The 17,668-nt window shown below is 42.2% G+C and overlaps 1 protein-coding gene across 4 annotated transcripts; it reads left to right on the top strand.

Moving 5' to 3' along the window:
• Positions 1 to 2,330: 2,330 nt before the first annotated feature.
• Cblif (cobalamin binding intrinsic factor) lies at positions 2,331 to 16,049 on the top strand. Of its 4 annotated transcripts, none has more exons than XM_005063816.4 (9): positions 2,331 to 2,489; positions 3,163 to 3,339; positions 4,395 to 4,508; positions 4,897 to 5,037; positions 6,616 to 6,797; positions 9,824 to 10,001; positions 11,044 to 11,245; positions 12,505 to 12,623; positions 15,772 to 16,049. In XM_005063816.4, the coding sequence occupies exons 1-9, from the start codon at positions 2,411 to 2,413 to the stop codon at positions 15,831 to 15,833; spliced, it is 1,254 nt and encodes a 417-aa protein (XP_005063873.1). In that variant the 5' UTR covers positions 2,331 to 2,410; the 3' UTR covers positions 15,834 to 16,049. The 4 variants fall into 4 exon arrangements, with proteins under 4 accessions (XP_005063873.1, XP_021081351.1, XP_021081350.1 ...); XM_021225691.2 differs by lacking the exon at positions 2,331 to 2,489 and adding an exon at positions 2,496 to 2,612; XM_021225688.2 differs by lacking the exon at positions 2,331 to 2,489 and adding an exon at positions 2,685 to 3,005.
• The last annotated feature ends 1,619 nt before the right edge of the window (positions 16,050 to 17,668 follow it).

The following is a 17,668-nucleotide window of genomic DNA, read 5'->3' as shown; positions in this document are numbered from 1 at the left end:
GGTGCCTTCTCTCACTCCCTTACCACGTGAACTTTCTCCATAAGGTAGCAACAACTGGGCACCTGGCTTCCTCAAAGAAACCAGCAAGAAGACCCACAGAGCAAAGTCAAGCAAGAAAACTCAGACGCTTGTAACCTCAATCCATCACTCTAGCTGTGTGCATCCCCAAGAACATAGACCACTCTACACAACATCCGCTGGGTCATAGAACCACATGTGCAGCAGAAGGTGGGCCATAGCCATAACAGATGCTGTCCAGTGTATCCCAATAGGTACCCCATGCTCTCACCTCACAAAACCACGAATACTCCCTGAAAACATGAAAAGGACTCTAGAGCCTGTGCCTTGTATACCTTCATTAATTCATACATTCAAGTCACAAGAGCTGGCGATTCATCCGTGAGAAAACACAAGGCCCCTACTCCTTGGAGCAGGCATTCTAGCAGGCAAAACAGAATAAACAACACATGATATGCAAGAGAGTGATGAGTCACAGCAGGTAAGGGGTGTGGTTGATGTCGGGTGAGGCTGTCATATGTGGACTGGACTGAAAGGCCCCTCTCAAGTCTTCCCTTTGTGCAGATATGTGAAAGGAGTGAGGAGCCATGAGGATATTTGGAAGAGTATCCTTGGCAAGACGGGATAAAGTACAAAAGGAACTGAAGCTTTCAAGGAGTGTTATACAAGAGATCTGCACATGTGCAACAGAACAGGCAAGAGAGGTGGCTAGAAGTGTGATTACAAAGGGAGCCAGCGCCTTGCAGGACCTCACGAGTGATTACTATACTACTTCAGTCAACACTGCAGTGACTTAAAACTTAGGAAAGAATCAGCCTCTTGGAGTCTCAAGATGCTAATTCCAGTTCTATGAGTAGGGGAGCTCACCTTACTTTACAGTGTGACTGTGTCAGTGAAAAAAAAAAACAAACCAGCATGCTCTATGTGGTTCACTGAGGGTACATTTTCTAATTACTTTAATATGGAGGCTTGAAAGAAAATGGCACCCAAAGGGAGTGGCACTATTAGGAGGAGGTGTGGCTTTGTTGGAGTAGGTATGGCCATGTTGGAGAAAGTGTGTCACTGTGGGGGTGGGCTTTAAGATCTCATATGGCTCAAACCATACCAGTGTCTCAGACCACTTCCTACTGTCTGATCAAGATGTAGAACTCCCAGCAACCTCTCCAATACCATGTCTGCTGGCATGCTACCATGTCCCACCGTTATGATAATAGACTGAACCTCTGAACTATAAGATACCCAATTAGGTGTTTTTCTTTACAAGAGTTGCCATGGTCATAGTGCCTCTTCACAACAATAGAAACCCTAACTAAGGCATTTAAAAACAGTACTGGAGTTGTAGAGATGGCACAGGGTTAAGAGCACTGGTTCCAAAATCATCAGTACAGAGTTCAGATCCCAGCATGCACACAATAAGATATATCCTCACAAATGCCCAAAGGGAAGAGAGAAGGCAGGATCACTGGGACTGGCTGGCTTCCAGCCTAGGAGAGAAAACTCAAACCCAAAGTTCAGGAAAACACCCCTGTCACAAAGGAAAAAGATACAAAGTGATGGAGAATGACACCTAATGCCCTCTCCTGGCCTCTGTACACACTACACACACACACACACACACACACACACACACACACACACACACACACACACACACACACGTATACATACATATGCACATGCCTACATATGTATAATACACATATATGCATAAATTAATTAGATATTTTAAAAATGAAAGGTGTTCTATGTGAAAATTACAGGTAGCAGAGTCTACTTTTATCCTTGGGTAGAATAAACAAAATTAAAACAACTTACATGAAACTGCAATCAACTCCTTATCTAAAAATCAAACAATTTCAAGGAATCTTGACTGGAACTCAGTTCCAGGTTGACTCAATTGCATGTAGTCAGATTATCTATCTGAAGGTAGATCTCCACCAAAGAGCCTACAAAGGGTTCCCTGCACAATGAAATGAGCTAGTGCCTACCAAACACGTAACCCTTAATGAAATCATTGCAGACAAGCATCAGGAGGCTACTGGCCTAGAAGGAGTTCCTTCTATATTCACGTATTAGTTAAATTTCCTACCTGTAATTACTCAAGAATTTGTTAAGAGATACTCATTTTCTTTGCTGCGTTACCCAACTCTCAGGTTCTTAAATCATTCTGATGCTTAGAAGTCACCTTTACATACCATGGAGGGCCTCTACAGTAAATTCAGATAGGCAAATGGGATTGAGTTACATCAAGGTAGGAGGGGTCAGCATAGGTATTTAAGAGTGGCTGGGTCTGAAGCAGACTGTTTTATAAAAATAAGAGAGAGACACACCTCATTAGCAAATATTAGGTGTTAGTGGAAAGGGAGACGTGGACAGGACGAGAAAGTGTGGCATGGCTCAGCTTACCCTCTGCCTTCTCTATGTTTTCTGGACGGTGGCAGGAACCAGCACCCGAGCCCAAAGCTCTTGCTGTGAGTGTGGTGATTGTTGCACTGGCAAAGAAGTAGTCTCCCTCCACAGAGGCAGAGATCTCAGGCACAGTTCTACTGATGGGAAAGCGGCAGAACAGCAATCACTAGAGGAGCTCTGAAGAGGTGGGCACAGGTCAGGGATAGAGACATACTCACCTCTCATGACTTCATAGCATAATTCTTTGAGAGTCGAATCAATGCACTTTTTATGGAGAGAGAGTGAGTTATGATTGCAAAAATATTGGTTGCTGTAACAAGATAGATACTTAGTGGTAACTAAGACCACATGGGAGGCTTGATTATTTGCTGAGCAGATTATGCCTCAAATCATCAATATTCTTCATGGAAGAGTAGAGGGAAGTGGATGAAAAAGAAATCAGTGACTTCTAGGAAGTGATTAGAAATCATGTTAAATACTTCTGAGCTGTACTGCTTAAAGCTAGCACATGGAAGAAACTACTTTAAAGACAGAGATTGGTGGAGAAGACGGAAGGACTGATGAGCCTCTAAAGAAATGTTGGTATTTTCTGCATCACTGGATCCTCAAACCTCCCAGGCCTTCTGCTAAAAGGCCTAAAGGACACAGGAATTGTACTTCTGGGGAAGGGGTGAGGGCTGGAGGGGATGAGGAGTGAGTGGTGGGGGTGTGGCAAGTGGCTTTCTTTTTCCTCAGCTGTCCCCCCAGAACAGCAGCCCTGGATCGATGGCCTACAAGTGCTCATGGAGACCTCAGTGGCCAGGTCAGACTTCGTGAACCCCAGCATCCTCATTGCCATGAACCTGGCCGGCACCTACAATGTGGATGCCCAGAAGCTCCTGACTAACAAGCTCATGGCCATTGACAGTGCAGGTTAGACACTGGAGCCCTCCCTGAATCTTCTACATGCAGGCTACCCCAGACCCCAGGTCTATGTCATCATCCATCCCAATTCATTCATCTTTCCCTGCACAGCAGCAAAACAGTTGTAAATAAACATGTGTGACATCAGAATGTTCAGGGAAGAGGGAAGCAAGGGCTTCTGGTTCCGAATCTGCTGCTTATGAACAAGTCACTGGATGCCACTTACTCACCTTGCCCTCTAAGGACAAAACAATTGCAATAGTGAGAGTAACAACAAAGTCTAGGGTCTATTTACTTCCCATAAGTTTGCCTTGAGGTTCTAGATGTATAACCAAGTTTACTTTCTGCCTGTAAGTTTCCACAGACTTTCACGAGTTTTCTTGTTTCTTTTTTAAATAGAGAGCAGGGATTTTTTTCTTAGTATATATCAATTATATTAAATAATTAATTTCATTATGCAGTCATTGAGTCATATAGATAGCACTAAATTCAATGTTTCCTCAAAGATTTGTTTCCATATGCCTTTCTTTAGAAAAAAAGAGATTTTAAAACTATGTGAATGCACTACCGAGAAATCCAAATCCTGAATTTGGGGCTCTGGGTATAAGGCTGGGAGATTCTGTGTGTGTGGTGACATACACCTGGAACCCTGGCACTCAGCAGGAGCATCTCTGTGAGTTCGGGCCAGCCAGGAATACAGCGCAACTTAAACCTTAAAAGGGGAGAGTGATGAACAGCAGATGAGAGATAGGCTCCTTGGGTAAAGGCATGTGTTACCCAGGCGTCACCATCTGAGCTTGAGTCCCAGAATCCACATAACATTAGAAGGGATAACTGACTCCACAGAGATGCCTTTCGACCTCCACATGTGTGTTGTGGCTGCACACACACACACACACACACACACACACACACACACACACAGGAAAACACAGTAATAATAATAATGACAACAATAAATACATAATACTATAAGTTTAAAAAGCAAGTGCAACCCTGAGTCTAGCCCTTGGTGGCGCTGTGCCTGAGAATGCCTGCCCTCATCGTTCTGATCTTTTCCATAGACCTGACAAGCGGGCAGCTCGCCCTCACCATTATGGCTCTCACCTCTTCCTGCCGAGACACTGAAAGTCAAGTATCCATTCTGCAAAAGAAAATGGAGAACTGGGAACCTTCAAGTAAGACCTTATGGGGAGGGAGGGAAGAGTGGGGTGCAGGGTCCTTCCTGGGAATTTTTAGTCCGGTAATAAAATTATGGAAGTTTGAAGAGTGAAAAGTCAGGGAAGAGACTAAGATCGCCTCTGCTCTGACAGTCCCACCAGTGCGACACTCACTTCTGAGCTAAAATGAACTAGAGAAGCCAACTCCCCAAGCATGGACTGGACAGCCATCATCCCCCCAGAGTCAGCACTGTCCCTCTTCTCCTCAGATGCAGATGACATTCTCACTCTGAGAACACTGATGTGATCCTTTGCCAATAGTGTGTCTTGTTATGGTGACAGGACTTCTAGTGGTCTCCAGTATGGTAAGTGTTAATCTAATGATGGTTCTCTAATGTCTTCTGAGGCCCCGGGGCTGATGCCTCAGCCTTCTATGGACCTGGCCTGGCGATCCTCGCGCTCTGCCAGAAGAACTCAGAGGCAACCTTGCCCATTGCAGCACGTTTCGCTAAGACCCTGATGAAGGACCCTTCTCCTTTCAATGTGGGTAAGCTGATGGCATCAGACACTGACCAAAGTGAGAGTATCAGTGCCACAGTAGACAAGGGGTAGTGATGGAAGGGGAAGTAAGGGAGAGGAACCTTCCATGGAGGTGGAGCTGAGAGGATGCGGGTGGGGGCGGATGAAAACATTGAACAAATGTTAGTTGGACATGTAAGTTAATGACAGATCTCCACTGGGACATTAAACATGTCACAAGTCACATGTTATTTCAAATAAAATGGACATAGATGCCTTGCCTCACCCCAACTCTGCACTCCTTAATTTGTATTAATTCTCCCATACTCTGTATTACAAGATGTTTCTCCTTTTTCCAACCAAATGCCCCAAACAGTTATTTACTGAAACTAACATGGGACCTTCTTATCCCTTTGTTTTACCCATACTGAGCTGCTTATGAATGGATCCTTTTCCTCTGTGGTTCTATTTCCTTCCTTCAGCCTTTCTGTGTGTAATGATCTTTCCTCTGTTGGGGATCCTGGCATGGACTCACTGTCATGGCCCTCTGCCACTCTCTAAGCAATATCATCTCAGACTTTCACTCACTTCCACAGGCCTCAAATGCAAGCTTTTTCTTTTTGCTACCAGACAAGCAGGTGGATACAGTCTAGCACCCTTCCTGGGGATCAAGAACAGGCTGGTATCCCTCTCTATCTGGAACATCACACATGGCTGGGGCACCTCTGTCAGTTCAGTAAGTGAGGAGGACTTCTTTATCTTCAGTGCCTTTTTTTTACGAGACAGGGTTTCTCTGTATTGTTTTGGAGGCTGTCGGTCCAGCCTGGCCTCAAACTCACAGAGATCCGCCTGCCTCTGCCTCCCGAGTGCTGGGATTAAAGGCGTGCGCCACCACCGCCCGGCTGTCTTCAGTGCCAATAACGCTATCACTCTTAATGGAGCTTTGAGATTTTCAAATGAGGTGGGAAGAGTAGTGAAATAAAAGTTGCCATCTTGATAGCATCTTACTTGGTCTAGTCTTGTCAGAACTTGCTCATTTGGCCCACACATGTTTATCACATGCAAATAATGAAAAGTCTCTGTGCTGGGTGCTATGATGGATGTAAATTTCCCACTGCCCAAACATGCATAAAGCCCAGGAACCACACACACATGACACAGAATGCTGACAGAGTGAAAAAGGAATAAACCACAAATGCTAAGGAGACTCAGACTAGTGTTCCAGGAAGCTGTCATTGAGGTGTGACAGCTAGGCCTTCCCGAACTGATGACATCTCAAAAGATCAACATTGAGATAAGAGAAGAGGGATCGAACACACTGCCATTTACACTATTTAAGGTTTTAAAGTCTGGAGCTGTTCAGTTGTACATTTATTTTAAAATCTGACCCTGCTGCTTACAGGCTGTGTGGCCTTAGGCAGGTACTTTACTGCTCTGAGCTCCTATTTTCTCATCTCTTAAATGAAGACATTTACAGGTGCTATTCCACAGGTGATCCCAAGAACTAAAGGAGCTCCTATAACCAGATCACAATAAGTAGCTGATGAATGTTGGCTGTGGTGGTGATTATGGTGGGGGGGGGGTCTGTCTACCCTCTGCCTTCCAGACACAGGAGCAGTATCAACCTTGGCCCTGACCTGCATGTACAACAGGATTCCTGTAGGTTCTGAGGAAAATTACAGAGACCTGTTTGGTGAGGTACTGAAGATTCTTGTGGATAATATCAGCTTGAGGGTCAAACCTGATGGCATCATCGGAGACATCTACAGCACTGGCCTTGCTATGCAGGTAAACGCATACTATATGCTCCTAATTTAGGCCAAAATAATAACTCTGAACTGTAGGACCAAGGGACTTTGTGTCTACTAGCATGCCTGGGAAAGTCCAACTAATGTGATTTGGGGTCAATTCCTGAACTACCTGGCCTCAGTTTCTCCACTAGCAAAATGAGGGTATATGTTAGCTCACAGATAAAATGTGAACACAAACCTAAAAGAACTCATTCTCCTTTCTTGGAAAAATGAAACAAATAAATCAAGAATTTTCAGGGTTTATTACCAATAATAACCAGTTTACTAGTAGTGGTCATACACTATTGAAAGTTTGGTACATACATACTGATATGACAGTAAGTCTTCCAAAAATATTGATGGAATCTTCTGCTTCAAACTTACCAGGGAAGTGTTCTTTATTTCCTGCTTATCTTTACCCAAAAAAATGGTTTGTATTTAAAATGACTGATATAAGTAATCTAAAGATTATTCTCTCTCTCTCTCTCTCTCTCTCTCACACACACACACACACACACACACACACACACACACACACACACAAATAACCCAGTAAATAGCAGAGTCAAGTCTGAGAAGCTGGGTCTGCAGTCCATTCTATGCCTCCCTTACATATCTCCAGGCTTAAATTAGGAAAGATGCTACTTGACAGCCTCAAATCCATCACCATCTCCCAGCCCCTGTTGATTAAAGCAGGAATCATGCATGGAAAGCACATGTATCCATGATTGTGGAGAGAGATTAACAACTAGAATCAGAAATTAGAGTCACAATGGTCATATCCTCTAACCCATACTGAGATATTAATGGTCTAAATAGCTTATGAAATTAAAAGAAAACCTGCAACATGAACTCCCAACCTCAGAAACTCCAGGAAAGGGAGAGGGCTGGAGTTGCAATGTCAGCCTTAAGCTTTGTGTAGCTCTCGGTTACTGTTAAAAGGAATCATCTCCTAAGGGAAAAAAAGAGAGAAACTAGTGTTGGTTACCTCCACACACTAAAAATTTAGGTAAGAGTCCAAACAGCATATAATAGTCAATATCAAACATAAGAGTGAAGACAAATCACCAGTCCAAAATACCATACGTGGAAGTGACTAAGAGAAAAGCCAGCTTCTTTGTCATGGTCACTGGAATTTTATCACTAAAAAAAATTTTTCCCATGACTGAACCATACAAAATCATCCCCAGAACTCATGTCTAGGAATTCCTGGGGAAAGCAGGCAGCCTGAAGGAATGAGTTTAAGACTGGGTTTGGCAGGGTGGAGTCACGTGCTTAACCTTGTCTAAGGAGTTTGACTGCTTTAATGCCAGACTGTTTACTTTGCTGATTTGGCTTAGGAACTCTACTTGAGGTTGCACCACTTTCTAGGTACACTCTGGTAGACAATACCTGAGAATAAAAGCTTTTCCTATCATGGGCAAGACCTCATCCATATCCAGCTAACACTCCCCATGTAGATTTCTTGTCACTTAAGACACATGACTTCTCCCTACCTGCCTGCTGAGGAGTGCCTTAGACCAAACTGCCTTGTAAAGTGACCTTGATGGAGAGTTATGGTCTGCATTTGCTAAAGTTGACAGGATGACCATACCTGTCACAAATGTCCAAGTGCCCACACTGCTTTCCCTAGCTAGAACAACCATCTCTGACTCCCCTCCACCTTCTCCCATTTTCTCTTTCCAGCTTCAGGCAAATTTGTCATTAGCCAATACAGCTCACTCCCATACTTGGTGGCATAACTGTAAGGGAAGGGAGTATGCAATGGTAGTTTCCACATCATGCCTTGCAAAATGCTTTTCCACACTTGCCCACTGGACCCTCAAATGATACCCCCTCCAAAGACAAGCAGGATTTACACTTTCTAATTTACCCCAAAGATAGAAAACTAGGCAAGAATAAATGAATTGCTTACTGTAGTAACCCAGACTCATTTCGCAAGTACCAGAAGCCCAAATCTTAAAACATACCTGGGTGTTTCCAAGGCTAGATGAAGTTGTTTCAAGAATAACCAGAATAAAATGATCAAATAATGATATCAGGGACTACTATTAGCTGTCTCTCCTACCTGGTCTCACTCATTCTCTCCTGCTGTGTAGAATTTAATTGGTCAATGACAGCTTGGTGTTTACTCATACAGACCAACTGAAATACACAAGCAAAAGAAATGACTTTCACCTTCAGTTTTGGTGTATCAGGGAAGAACTGATCGGTGCAAGCATCCACCAGTCACTGTTCCCAAGGAGTCCAGTGCAACCCAGGTCATGACTCTATCCCAAGGCCAGGGCTGTGGAGTCTATGATTGACAGTCCTGGCACAGACACATGCTTTGGGAGAATTCCACCAAAAGGTGTGCATAAAATACAGATCAAAAACAGTCTAGTGCGTGTACTGGTCCAAATATAGCAGTCTTAGCAGTATTTCCTGACTCTAGTCATTGACCAGATATTATGTGGCTATTTTTTTAAAAGAACTTGTCAGTGTTTGTTTCTTTACTTGTTTTATTTTATCTTGTGTGTATAGGGTGTTTTGCCTACCTATATGTCTATACATCATATGCATGCCTAATACTGGGGCCATAGAGGGTAAGGTCATAAGAGGATGATGGGTCCCCTGAAACTGGAGATACAGATGGTTGTGAGCTGCTGTGTGGGTTCTGGGAATCAATCCAAGGTCCTCTGGAAGGGCTCTTCACCACTGAGTCATCTCTCCAGCCCCTACATCATTTCTTTCTTTAAACAACCTTTTGTTTGTTATTGATAGACAGAAGATTACACCCACACCTCATGCATACTAGGCAAATACTTTGCCACCATGCTACACCTCCAGTCCTTCAATGACTATCATGGGACAGACACTGTGGAAGACAAGCACAATTCCAAATCTTCTGCTGCTTCAGATTGGATTCTAGAAGATTATAATGATTAGCAATAAAGTTCATCTCTCATAAGAGCCAGCTCCTTGCCATACCTAATCTTTCCTCTCTTTCTTTATCCTTGCCCATGCCTGCCCACTCTGTCCTAGGCTCTCTCTGTGACACCTGAGCAACCTACGAAGAAATGGGACTGTGAGAAGACTATGGATACAATACTCAAGGAGATTAAGCAGGGGAAATTCCAAAATCCCATGTCCATTGCTCAAATTCTCCCAATCTTGAAAGGCAAGACTTACCTAGACGTGCCCCAAGTAACTTGTGGTCCTGGTAAGAACTTTTCAGTATCCTCCCCTTCTTATGTCATAAAGTATACTTACAGTATAATGGAATGTAGCTTTAGGTTGAATGGCATATAAGATCAATTTGTCAATTCATCCCAGATAGGTAGAGCTACAACGGATCTCCAATCCCCAAGCATGTGTATAGCACACACACAGCCAAAGTGCCTAGCCTTCAGAATTCAGCTCCTTATACTGGACACCTCCTTTAAGGAGGTAGATGGCCCATGGTCACCAAGGGAACTTCACTCAGTTGACAAATGTACTACCAGACATCACACATGTCTTATCTGTTCTTTACAAAGTTGGAAGACAGACATATAGACAAAGCTATAGTCTTTACAGTAATGAAATCATCGTTAAGTAAAAATCAACATCATCTACATGACAAAAGCAAAAGAGGAGGAGAAGGAAGGAGAGGAGGAGACTAATAATCAATTGTTGATTATATCTGGAAGGCTTAAAGGCACAGATGAAATTCACCCAAGCTTTAAGGATCTAATACTGACAGCCTAACACTCACAGAACACCAACAGGATCAGGTAGAAACCTTACATGTTACTTTATAGCATTTTTGTATCCAATCAAATACAATACTGAAATATTTAAAATTCAGATTGCCTATACATAGCCTTCCTAAAACTTGTCATTCCAGAAAAAGTCTCTGAAATCAACTCCTTTGATTCATTTTTTCTTATCAAATACTTCTTCTTGCATTCACTAGTTTCACATGACAGGAAGGAATTATAAGCACCTCATAGACTTCAGCATCAAATCTACAGGAGCCAAACTCATGCAAACCCACTGCCATCATACGAAACATCACCACCTTAACCTCACTTCCTGTGCCGCTTCCCAGTGACATCACAAGTCTAACATAGAGTCCTTGCCTAGATTCTATTCTGTTAAATAACCTAAAGGTTACTATTTTCTTGAAATTTTCTCGGATAAACTCCCAATAACAATGACTTTTGCATCCAGAACTCAAACACCAAAATCTTTAATAAACTTGGCTGTTTTGCTCCTCACAGATCATGGAGTGCCACCAATTGTAACTGACTATCCTACCCCCATCCCCACCTCAGTATCTAACATTACTGTCAAATACACCATAACCAACCAGCTGAAGGGGATTGACCTGCTCTTCAATTGGACCATCGAGGTTAGTGTGAAAAGCGGATCTGTGCTACTTGTTGTCCTAGAAGAAGCACAGCGCAAAGACTCCAAGTTCAAGTGAGTGGTGCAAATTATGCCACCCCCAAGCCTTGCATTTTCTCATTCTCTCTCTCTCTCTCTCTCTCTCTCTCTCTCTCTCTCTCTCTCTCTCTCTCTCTCTCTCTCTCTGTCTCTCTCCCCTTCTTCCTTCTCTCCCTCCTTAAGATCACACAACATGTAACTAACAGGGTTCAGAGCTAAGCATGGATTTGACTGTCTTTGGAATTCATGTTCTACCCACTATCCTGTTAGGAAAGAGTAGAATATGGAAATGGATCAGAGGGGAGAATTAAATGTTGGGAAATGTCAACCGTTTACAAAAAGAGGAAGCAATAGAAGAAGATAGGGAGGTCACAGTTTAGGAGTCAAGGGACCGTGCCAAAAGACGACACTTGACACCCAAACCCTCTGGATATACTTTACAAGTTTAGCATTTAATATTGCTGATTTTTCCTTTGTCTTCAAATACAAAAATGACACATGATACATAATAGAAACTTGCAGAGAAAAAAACACAAAGAATAAAATGCCTCCACAACCACAATATAATCAGGTATTTCATAATCTGGTGGATTTTTTCTATGCATAGTTCAAACAGTTAAGATTCATCATATTCATGGATTGGTGTATGTTTCCCTAAAATTTGAGTCCCTTACTTTTTAAACTTTATTTTTAATTATGTGAAGAACGTGTATGTATATGTGAGTACAGGTACCAATGGAGGTCAAAGGTACCAGATTCCATGGTTCTTTGTATATGGTCCTCTGAGAATTTGAACATCACTAAAGTTGATCAATAATAGAATACATCCCCAAACAATCCTCATGTACATTGTCCTCTATGGTGGATACGTCCTTTATCGCCATGCAATACTTTATAAGGGAAAAACCTTGGGCTCTAATTGAGTCATGGAGATGTATGTACTATAAAGAGTATGAATGTTTTATTTATTGTTCATACATGAAGGTACTCATTAGTCTGGAGTTCTCACCATACCAAACAGAAATAAAACCATAGAATCTGGCAAACACATACTGTGCAAACTCAACTGTTTATTGTTCTAAACAACATCCACAAAACATGAATATCTAAATATGGAAGTACCTATCAACCTACTCAGGTAAAAATACAAAGGAAAACCCTTTTATCTATTCATTGAAATTCCATGATTCTATCCTCAGCCATTTGCATTTTTTCTTTTGAACATCTGTCCCTCCATCTTGCCTCCTGTTGCCTGATTTCAACTGAGGTGCTAGCTATTTACATTTTATTCTTAGATTTGAAACCAAAATGACATCTTGGGGCCTTATGGTCTATTCTATCAACAATATTGCTGAAAATGTTAATCAAAAGACATACTGGGAGATCCTTAGTGGCAAAACACCTTTGAATGAAGGTAAGAAAAGCAAAGGAATGTGTTTTTCTTCCCATTGGAAGGCCACATTTTACTAATTCTTTAATTAATGTACTTGGTAAATGTGATACTGTGCATGCTTATAATAGGGTATGTATAGAAACTAAGTATAATATATAGTCATTACTTAAATACTCTGCAATTATTAGTGACTCTTTTTACAGCAAGGTAACTAAATCCAAGAGATGTGATGTGGATTATATATACTGGTGAGTAACTCCAAATAACCAAGAATGTATCAGTGTAGCATTAAGGAAAGAAATAAAAGCACATGCCCTTGGAGCCATTTCATCAACAGCAAGTCCAGATTTGAATTCTCTACCTCATCAAACCTGTGTCTTCCACATTTTGTCTTTTTGTGCATGAATTTGTGCCTACCTGAAGAAGGCTGTCATCTGTCAATCTGTCTGGTCTGTGTGTGCTGTGTGTTTCTGTCATGTTTCTCTGTCTGTATGTGTGTCTCTGTGTCTGTTACATGACTGCTTGTCTGTCTCTCACAAAGGGCTTTGCTGTCTTTATTGAACAGCAAGAGAGCATCACATAGGGAAGGAATGGAATACTTTACAGAAATCTTTAGCAGTACTACAAACATCAGTGTTTATAAACCTGTTTCCATACACAGATGCTTTCAAACGTAATGGTAGACTTGGGGAAGTCACTTTCAACTTCTGTATTTGCTGCTTTCAGCAAATGTTCTGGGTCAGAGACATGAAAGAGTACATCACTTAATATAACCGAACAGTGGTAGCACATGCCTTTAATCCCAGAACTCCAGTGGCAGGGGCAGGTGAATTTCTGTGAGTTTGAGACCAGCCTGGTCTACAAGAGCTAGTTCCAGAACAGCCTCCAAAGCCACAGAGAAACCCTGTCTCAGAAAAAAAAGAACTTAATATCACAGCTATGCATTATCTCTAGTTGTAAAAGTTGAATACATGGGAAATTCAAGGCAAGTGTGTTGATTCTTACACTGTTTTCAGAAAGGGAGGTTAAGCAAATAGGCTGAGTACTCAGTAAGATAACAGTCTTAAGTCTTAAATGACCTCAAGTTGTATTATCAACCCTAGCAGTGAGGTCCAGAAAAAGATTCCAATCTCTTAGAATGCAAGAGGTATTTCAGAATATTGCATCACCATGAGATGCAATGAAATATGAGCCTAAAATTCAACAGAACAGGCAACCAGGTCCAGGTTTCCAAACTCCAGGACAAGTGAGCTTTCTAACATAGCTTCGTCAAAACTTCAGCCCTCACCATCTGTTTATTCTCTCACAAAAAGGAATGTTTGTAACTGCATTTATGTGGTAAACATGGCAAGAAGGAAACTCAGACTCCAGCAAAACCTCAGTGTTTGCATAAATGCTGAAACATCTTGCCACTTAAAGAGCACTGAGGCAGGTTTTGTCTAAGATGTCTACCTAACACTGATTGTTACCATGAAAAGGACTGTAAATCCAAACAGAGTCATAGGAGGCCAGTGCTGTACCTTCAAGGCTCCATTGTTCAGTTTTACCATGGGAGAGATATTTTGCTTGCCATCTACCATATAGTTAGGAAAAACTGGCCAGTCAGAGTTCATGAGCTACATCAACAGGCTTTATAGAAAGCTCCTCTCATAGTCATGATTTACATTACACAAGTAAGCAGTCCGTGTCTATAGCTATAAGATGGAAATACCATTCCATGGGCTGTTATAAGGATTAGAAAAATTGTTTTAAATTATTAACTACAATATCTTCTGCAGATTATGTGTTCAAAGTGCTGCTGTTATTGTCATTTCTCAAGAAATCATTCTGAAATTTTAAAAGGGCTTATTCCTATGTCAATTACTTCCCTTCTCTTAGAGCAAGTACAGTAAAAGTAAAGATATCAGATTCAAAAACATTTGGGCATGAAATTGTCATACTTCCTGTTGCCTGAATAACTAAGAGATAAAAAATATCAACATCGCCGGGCGGTGGTGGCACACGCCTTTAATCCCAGCACTCGGGAGGCAGAGGCAGGCGGATCTCTGTGAGTTCGAGGCCGGGCTGGACCGATAGCCTCCGAAACAATACAGAGAAACCCTGTCTCGTAAAAACAAAAAAAAATATATCAATATCATCCATCCTACTTGCTATGAAAGACTCTCAGCCTACTGCCCTTCCTATTTCTTATAAAATCTTCCAAAAATAAGTGAGATTCTCCCTTAAATACTTTAATTTGAGCCATTATGTTGCATGGTTCCTATGTGCCAGATAAAGCTTCTAATATAAAGGATAACATTTCAGAGAAAATATTTAACAAAATTTTCTACATGAGAGAAAATAGATTGACACATCTTAAAGGGTTACCTCCAAAAGACATGCTCCATAAAATGGTAAGCTAAAAGATGAAAAAGAGAAATCCATAGATATTTGTAAAGTAAAATAAAAAGCAAATACAAGAGAAAAATAAAGTATCTACCAAAAAGAAAAAAAGGAAGATGGAGGGAGGGACAAAGGGAGGGAGGGAAAGAGGGGGGAGGGAAGGAGGGAGGAAGGCGAGCCCATCCATCCTAGGGACTGAAGAGATAGATGGCTTCACAGTTAAAAGCAGCTACTGCTCTTGCAGAGAATCCAGCACCCACATCATGTGACTCACAACAGTCTACAATCCCAGGTCCCTCTTCTGGCTTCCACTAGCACCTTCATACATGTGGTATGCGTAAGCATGCTCTCTCTCTCTATCTCTCTGTCTCTCTCTCTCTCTCTCTCTCACACACACACACACACACACATGGAAGGAAGGAAGGAAGGAAGGAAGGAAGGAAGGAAGGAAGGAAGGAAGACCTAAACGGAGCTAGCAAGCTAGCAAGAGCTGGTAAAGACACCTGGCACCAGGGTTGGTGACCTGAGTTTGATTCCTGGGACCCACATGACAGAAAGAGAGAATCAGCTCTCACGGGTTGTCCTCTGACCTGCATGCACCTACACACATGGATAAGTAATAACAATAAAAGTATTTTAAAAGAAATCCTTAGACATCCCAAACTCATGTTTCTGCCCACTCCTCCCCATGGTGATCTTACCCCTCTAACAAGTTTAATGGGTTGATGTCTTGGCATGGGAAGTTTACAAGCACCGTGGACATTTGCTATCCTCTGCCTCTTTCCAGGTATTGCTTACTATATTCCCTCCAACTATGAGCACATCACAGCCAACTTCACCCAGTACTGAGAAGGAGTGTTTCCTGCTGAATATGACCAAAGGATGAAGTGGCTTTTATTATTTCGTTTCAAATCTATGCCAAGAAAAGTGGATGTTAGCAATGCTACTCTATCCCTGATTTTAAAAAAACACAGAGCCACTGTGTGGAATAAACTGTGCACGATGCAAAGTTCCTGCAGTACTCACCACTGTGACTCATGAAATAAAATGTCTGGCTTCTCAAAACAGACCGTCAGTTATCATTTACGCCTATGGCAAGAGAGAAGGAAAGCGCCAGTGATGGGGAAATCGGTGCAACCTTCTGGACTAAACTACACACTCACTACTACTACAGATGAACCATTAAAACTCCTACTTGTGCCAGGCGGTGGTGGTGCACGCCTTTAATCCCAGCACTCGGGAGGCAGAGGCAGGTGGATCTCTGTAAGTTCAAGGTCAGGCTGGACCGACAGCCTCCAAAACAATACAGAGAAACCCTGTCTCGTAAAAACAAAAACAAAAAAAAAACTACTTGTGCTGCATATACTGAGTGCTCCTTTACAATTCATCTACTACATACAAACACATCTGTATGAAACAAACAAAATTATCCTGCATGCAATTCCAGAATGGTTTGTAGCTCAGTATGTGATGTCATAACTTCTATTTCTAAAAATTTTTCTAGGTAAATTCATGTTTTAAAATGTTCATGGTTTGGGGATGGGGCAGTTAGGTTTTGGCTGTTCTTCAATTCCCAGCGCCCACACGGCAGCTCACAACTCTCTGTAACTCCAGTTCCAGGGGATCCAACACCATCTTCCGGCCTCCATGGACACAGCATGCACACAGTGCACAGATACACATGCACATACAGACACACAAAACACCATACACATAAAATTTAAAACTGAAAAATGTCCCTGCTGATCAAGAGGTGGATTGGTGAATAAAGCACCTTCTGTACAACCATGAAGAACTGGGTCTGGATCCCTAACACCACCTAAAAGAGTCAGGCATGGGATCATGTGAACATCCATAACCCCAGCACTGGGCAGGCAGACATAAGCAAGTGGCCGGAGCGTACCTGCCAGTCAGTCTGACCAAAACAACAGGATCCAGTTCCAGACACAGACCCTGTCTCAAAGGCTAAGATGATGCGGAGCACACTCTCGGAAACACCTGATTGGTCTCTGGCCTCTATGTGTGCACACATGGACAGGCACACCCTCACACATACACACTCACACACACATGCACACCCACATACACCAAACATACACAAAATAAAATAATAGTCTAAAAATACTGTGTGAGAAGAAATCTGGACAGAGAAGCAAAAGGCTCTGAGCCACCATTCTGTACGTGCTTGTAATAAGGACGCTGACTGACCTGGGCAAGCATCCAGCCAACTAAAAACACCAGTTTCCTCCTTGGTAAAATGAGGAACCTGGTCTATCTTTAGTTCAGAAAATGTTAAAGAACTGTCATTCTAGAAGGCATGGTGGTACTGGCATGTAATCCCAGCACATAGGAGGGTTCACAGAATCCAGAATTTGAGCCAGACTGGGATCTATGCAGAGAAAGAAGAGAAAAGGAAGAGAACCTTTTAAGATATGTACATTGTTTATAATAAGATACCTACACAACCAGAAATAAAACACACACACACACACACACACACACACACACACACAACACAGGACGAATTCAAATGTAATTTGACCACAAACTCATGCTCAGGGTTATATAACTCATAGAGCTCAAGAATGCACTTGGTTTGGGTGTGTGACTACAAAAGCACATTGGTGCCGTCTAATGGCCACAAGTGGTAATGCCTAAACTTTGGAGGAACAGTCAGTTACATT

The sequence above is a fragment of the Mesocricetus auratus genome, unplaced genomic scaffold, assembly GCF_017639785.1.
Source record: "Mesocricetus auratus isolate SY011 unplaced genomic scaffold, BCM_Maur_2.0 Super-Scaffold_4256, whole genome shotgun sequence".
NCBI lineage: Eukaryota > Metazoa > Chordata > Mammalia > Rodentia > Cricetidae > Mesocricetus > Mesocricetus auratus.
Note: the sequence above shows the minus strand (reverse complement) of the source record. Positions and strands in the feature narration are given on the sequence as shown.

Excerpts from the sequence above, each read along its gene's own strand:
- Cblif (XM_005063816.4), top strand. The coding sequence starts at position 2,411 with ATGGCTCAGCTTACCCTCTGCCTTCTCTATGTTTTCTGGACGGTGGCA. Across the intron at positions 5,038-6,615 it reads CCCTTCTCCTTTCAATGTGG|ACACAGGAGCAGTATCAACC; the intron begins GTAAGCTGATGG and ends TCTGCCTTCCAG. Across the intron at positions 6,798-9,823 it reads GCACTGGCCTTGCTATGCAG|GCTCTCTCTGTGACACCTGA; the intron begins GTAAACGCATAC and ends ACTCTGTCCTAG.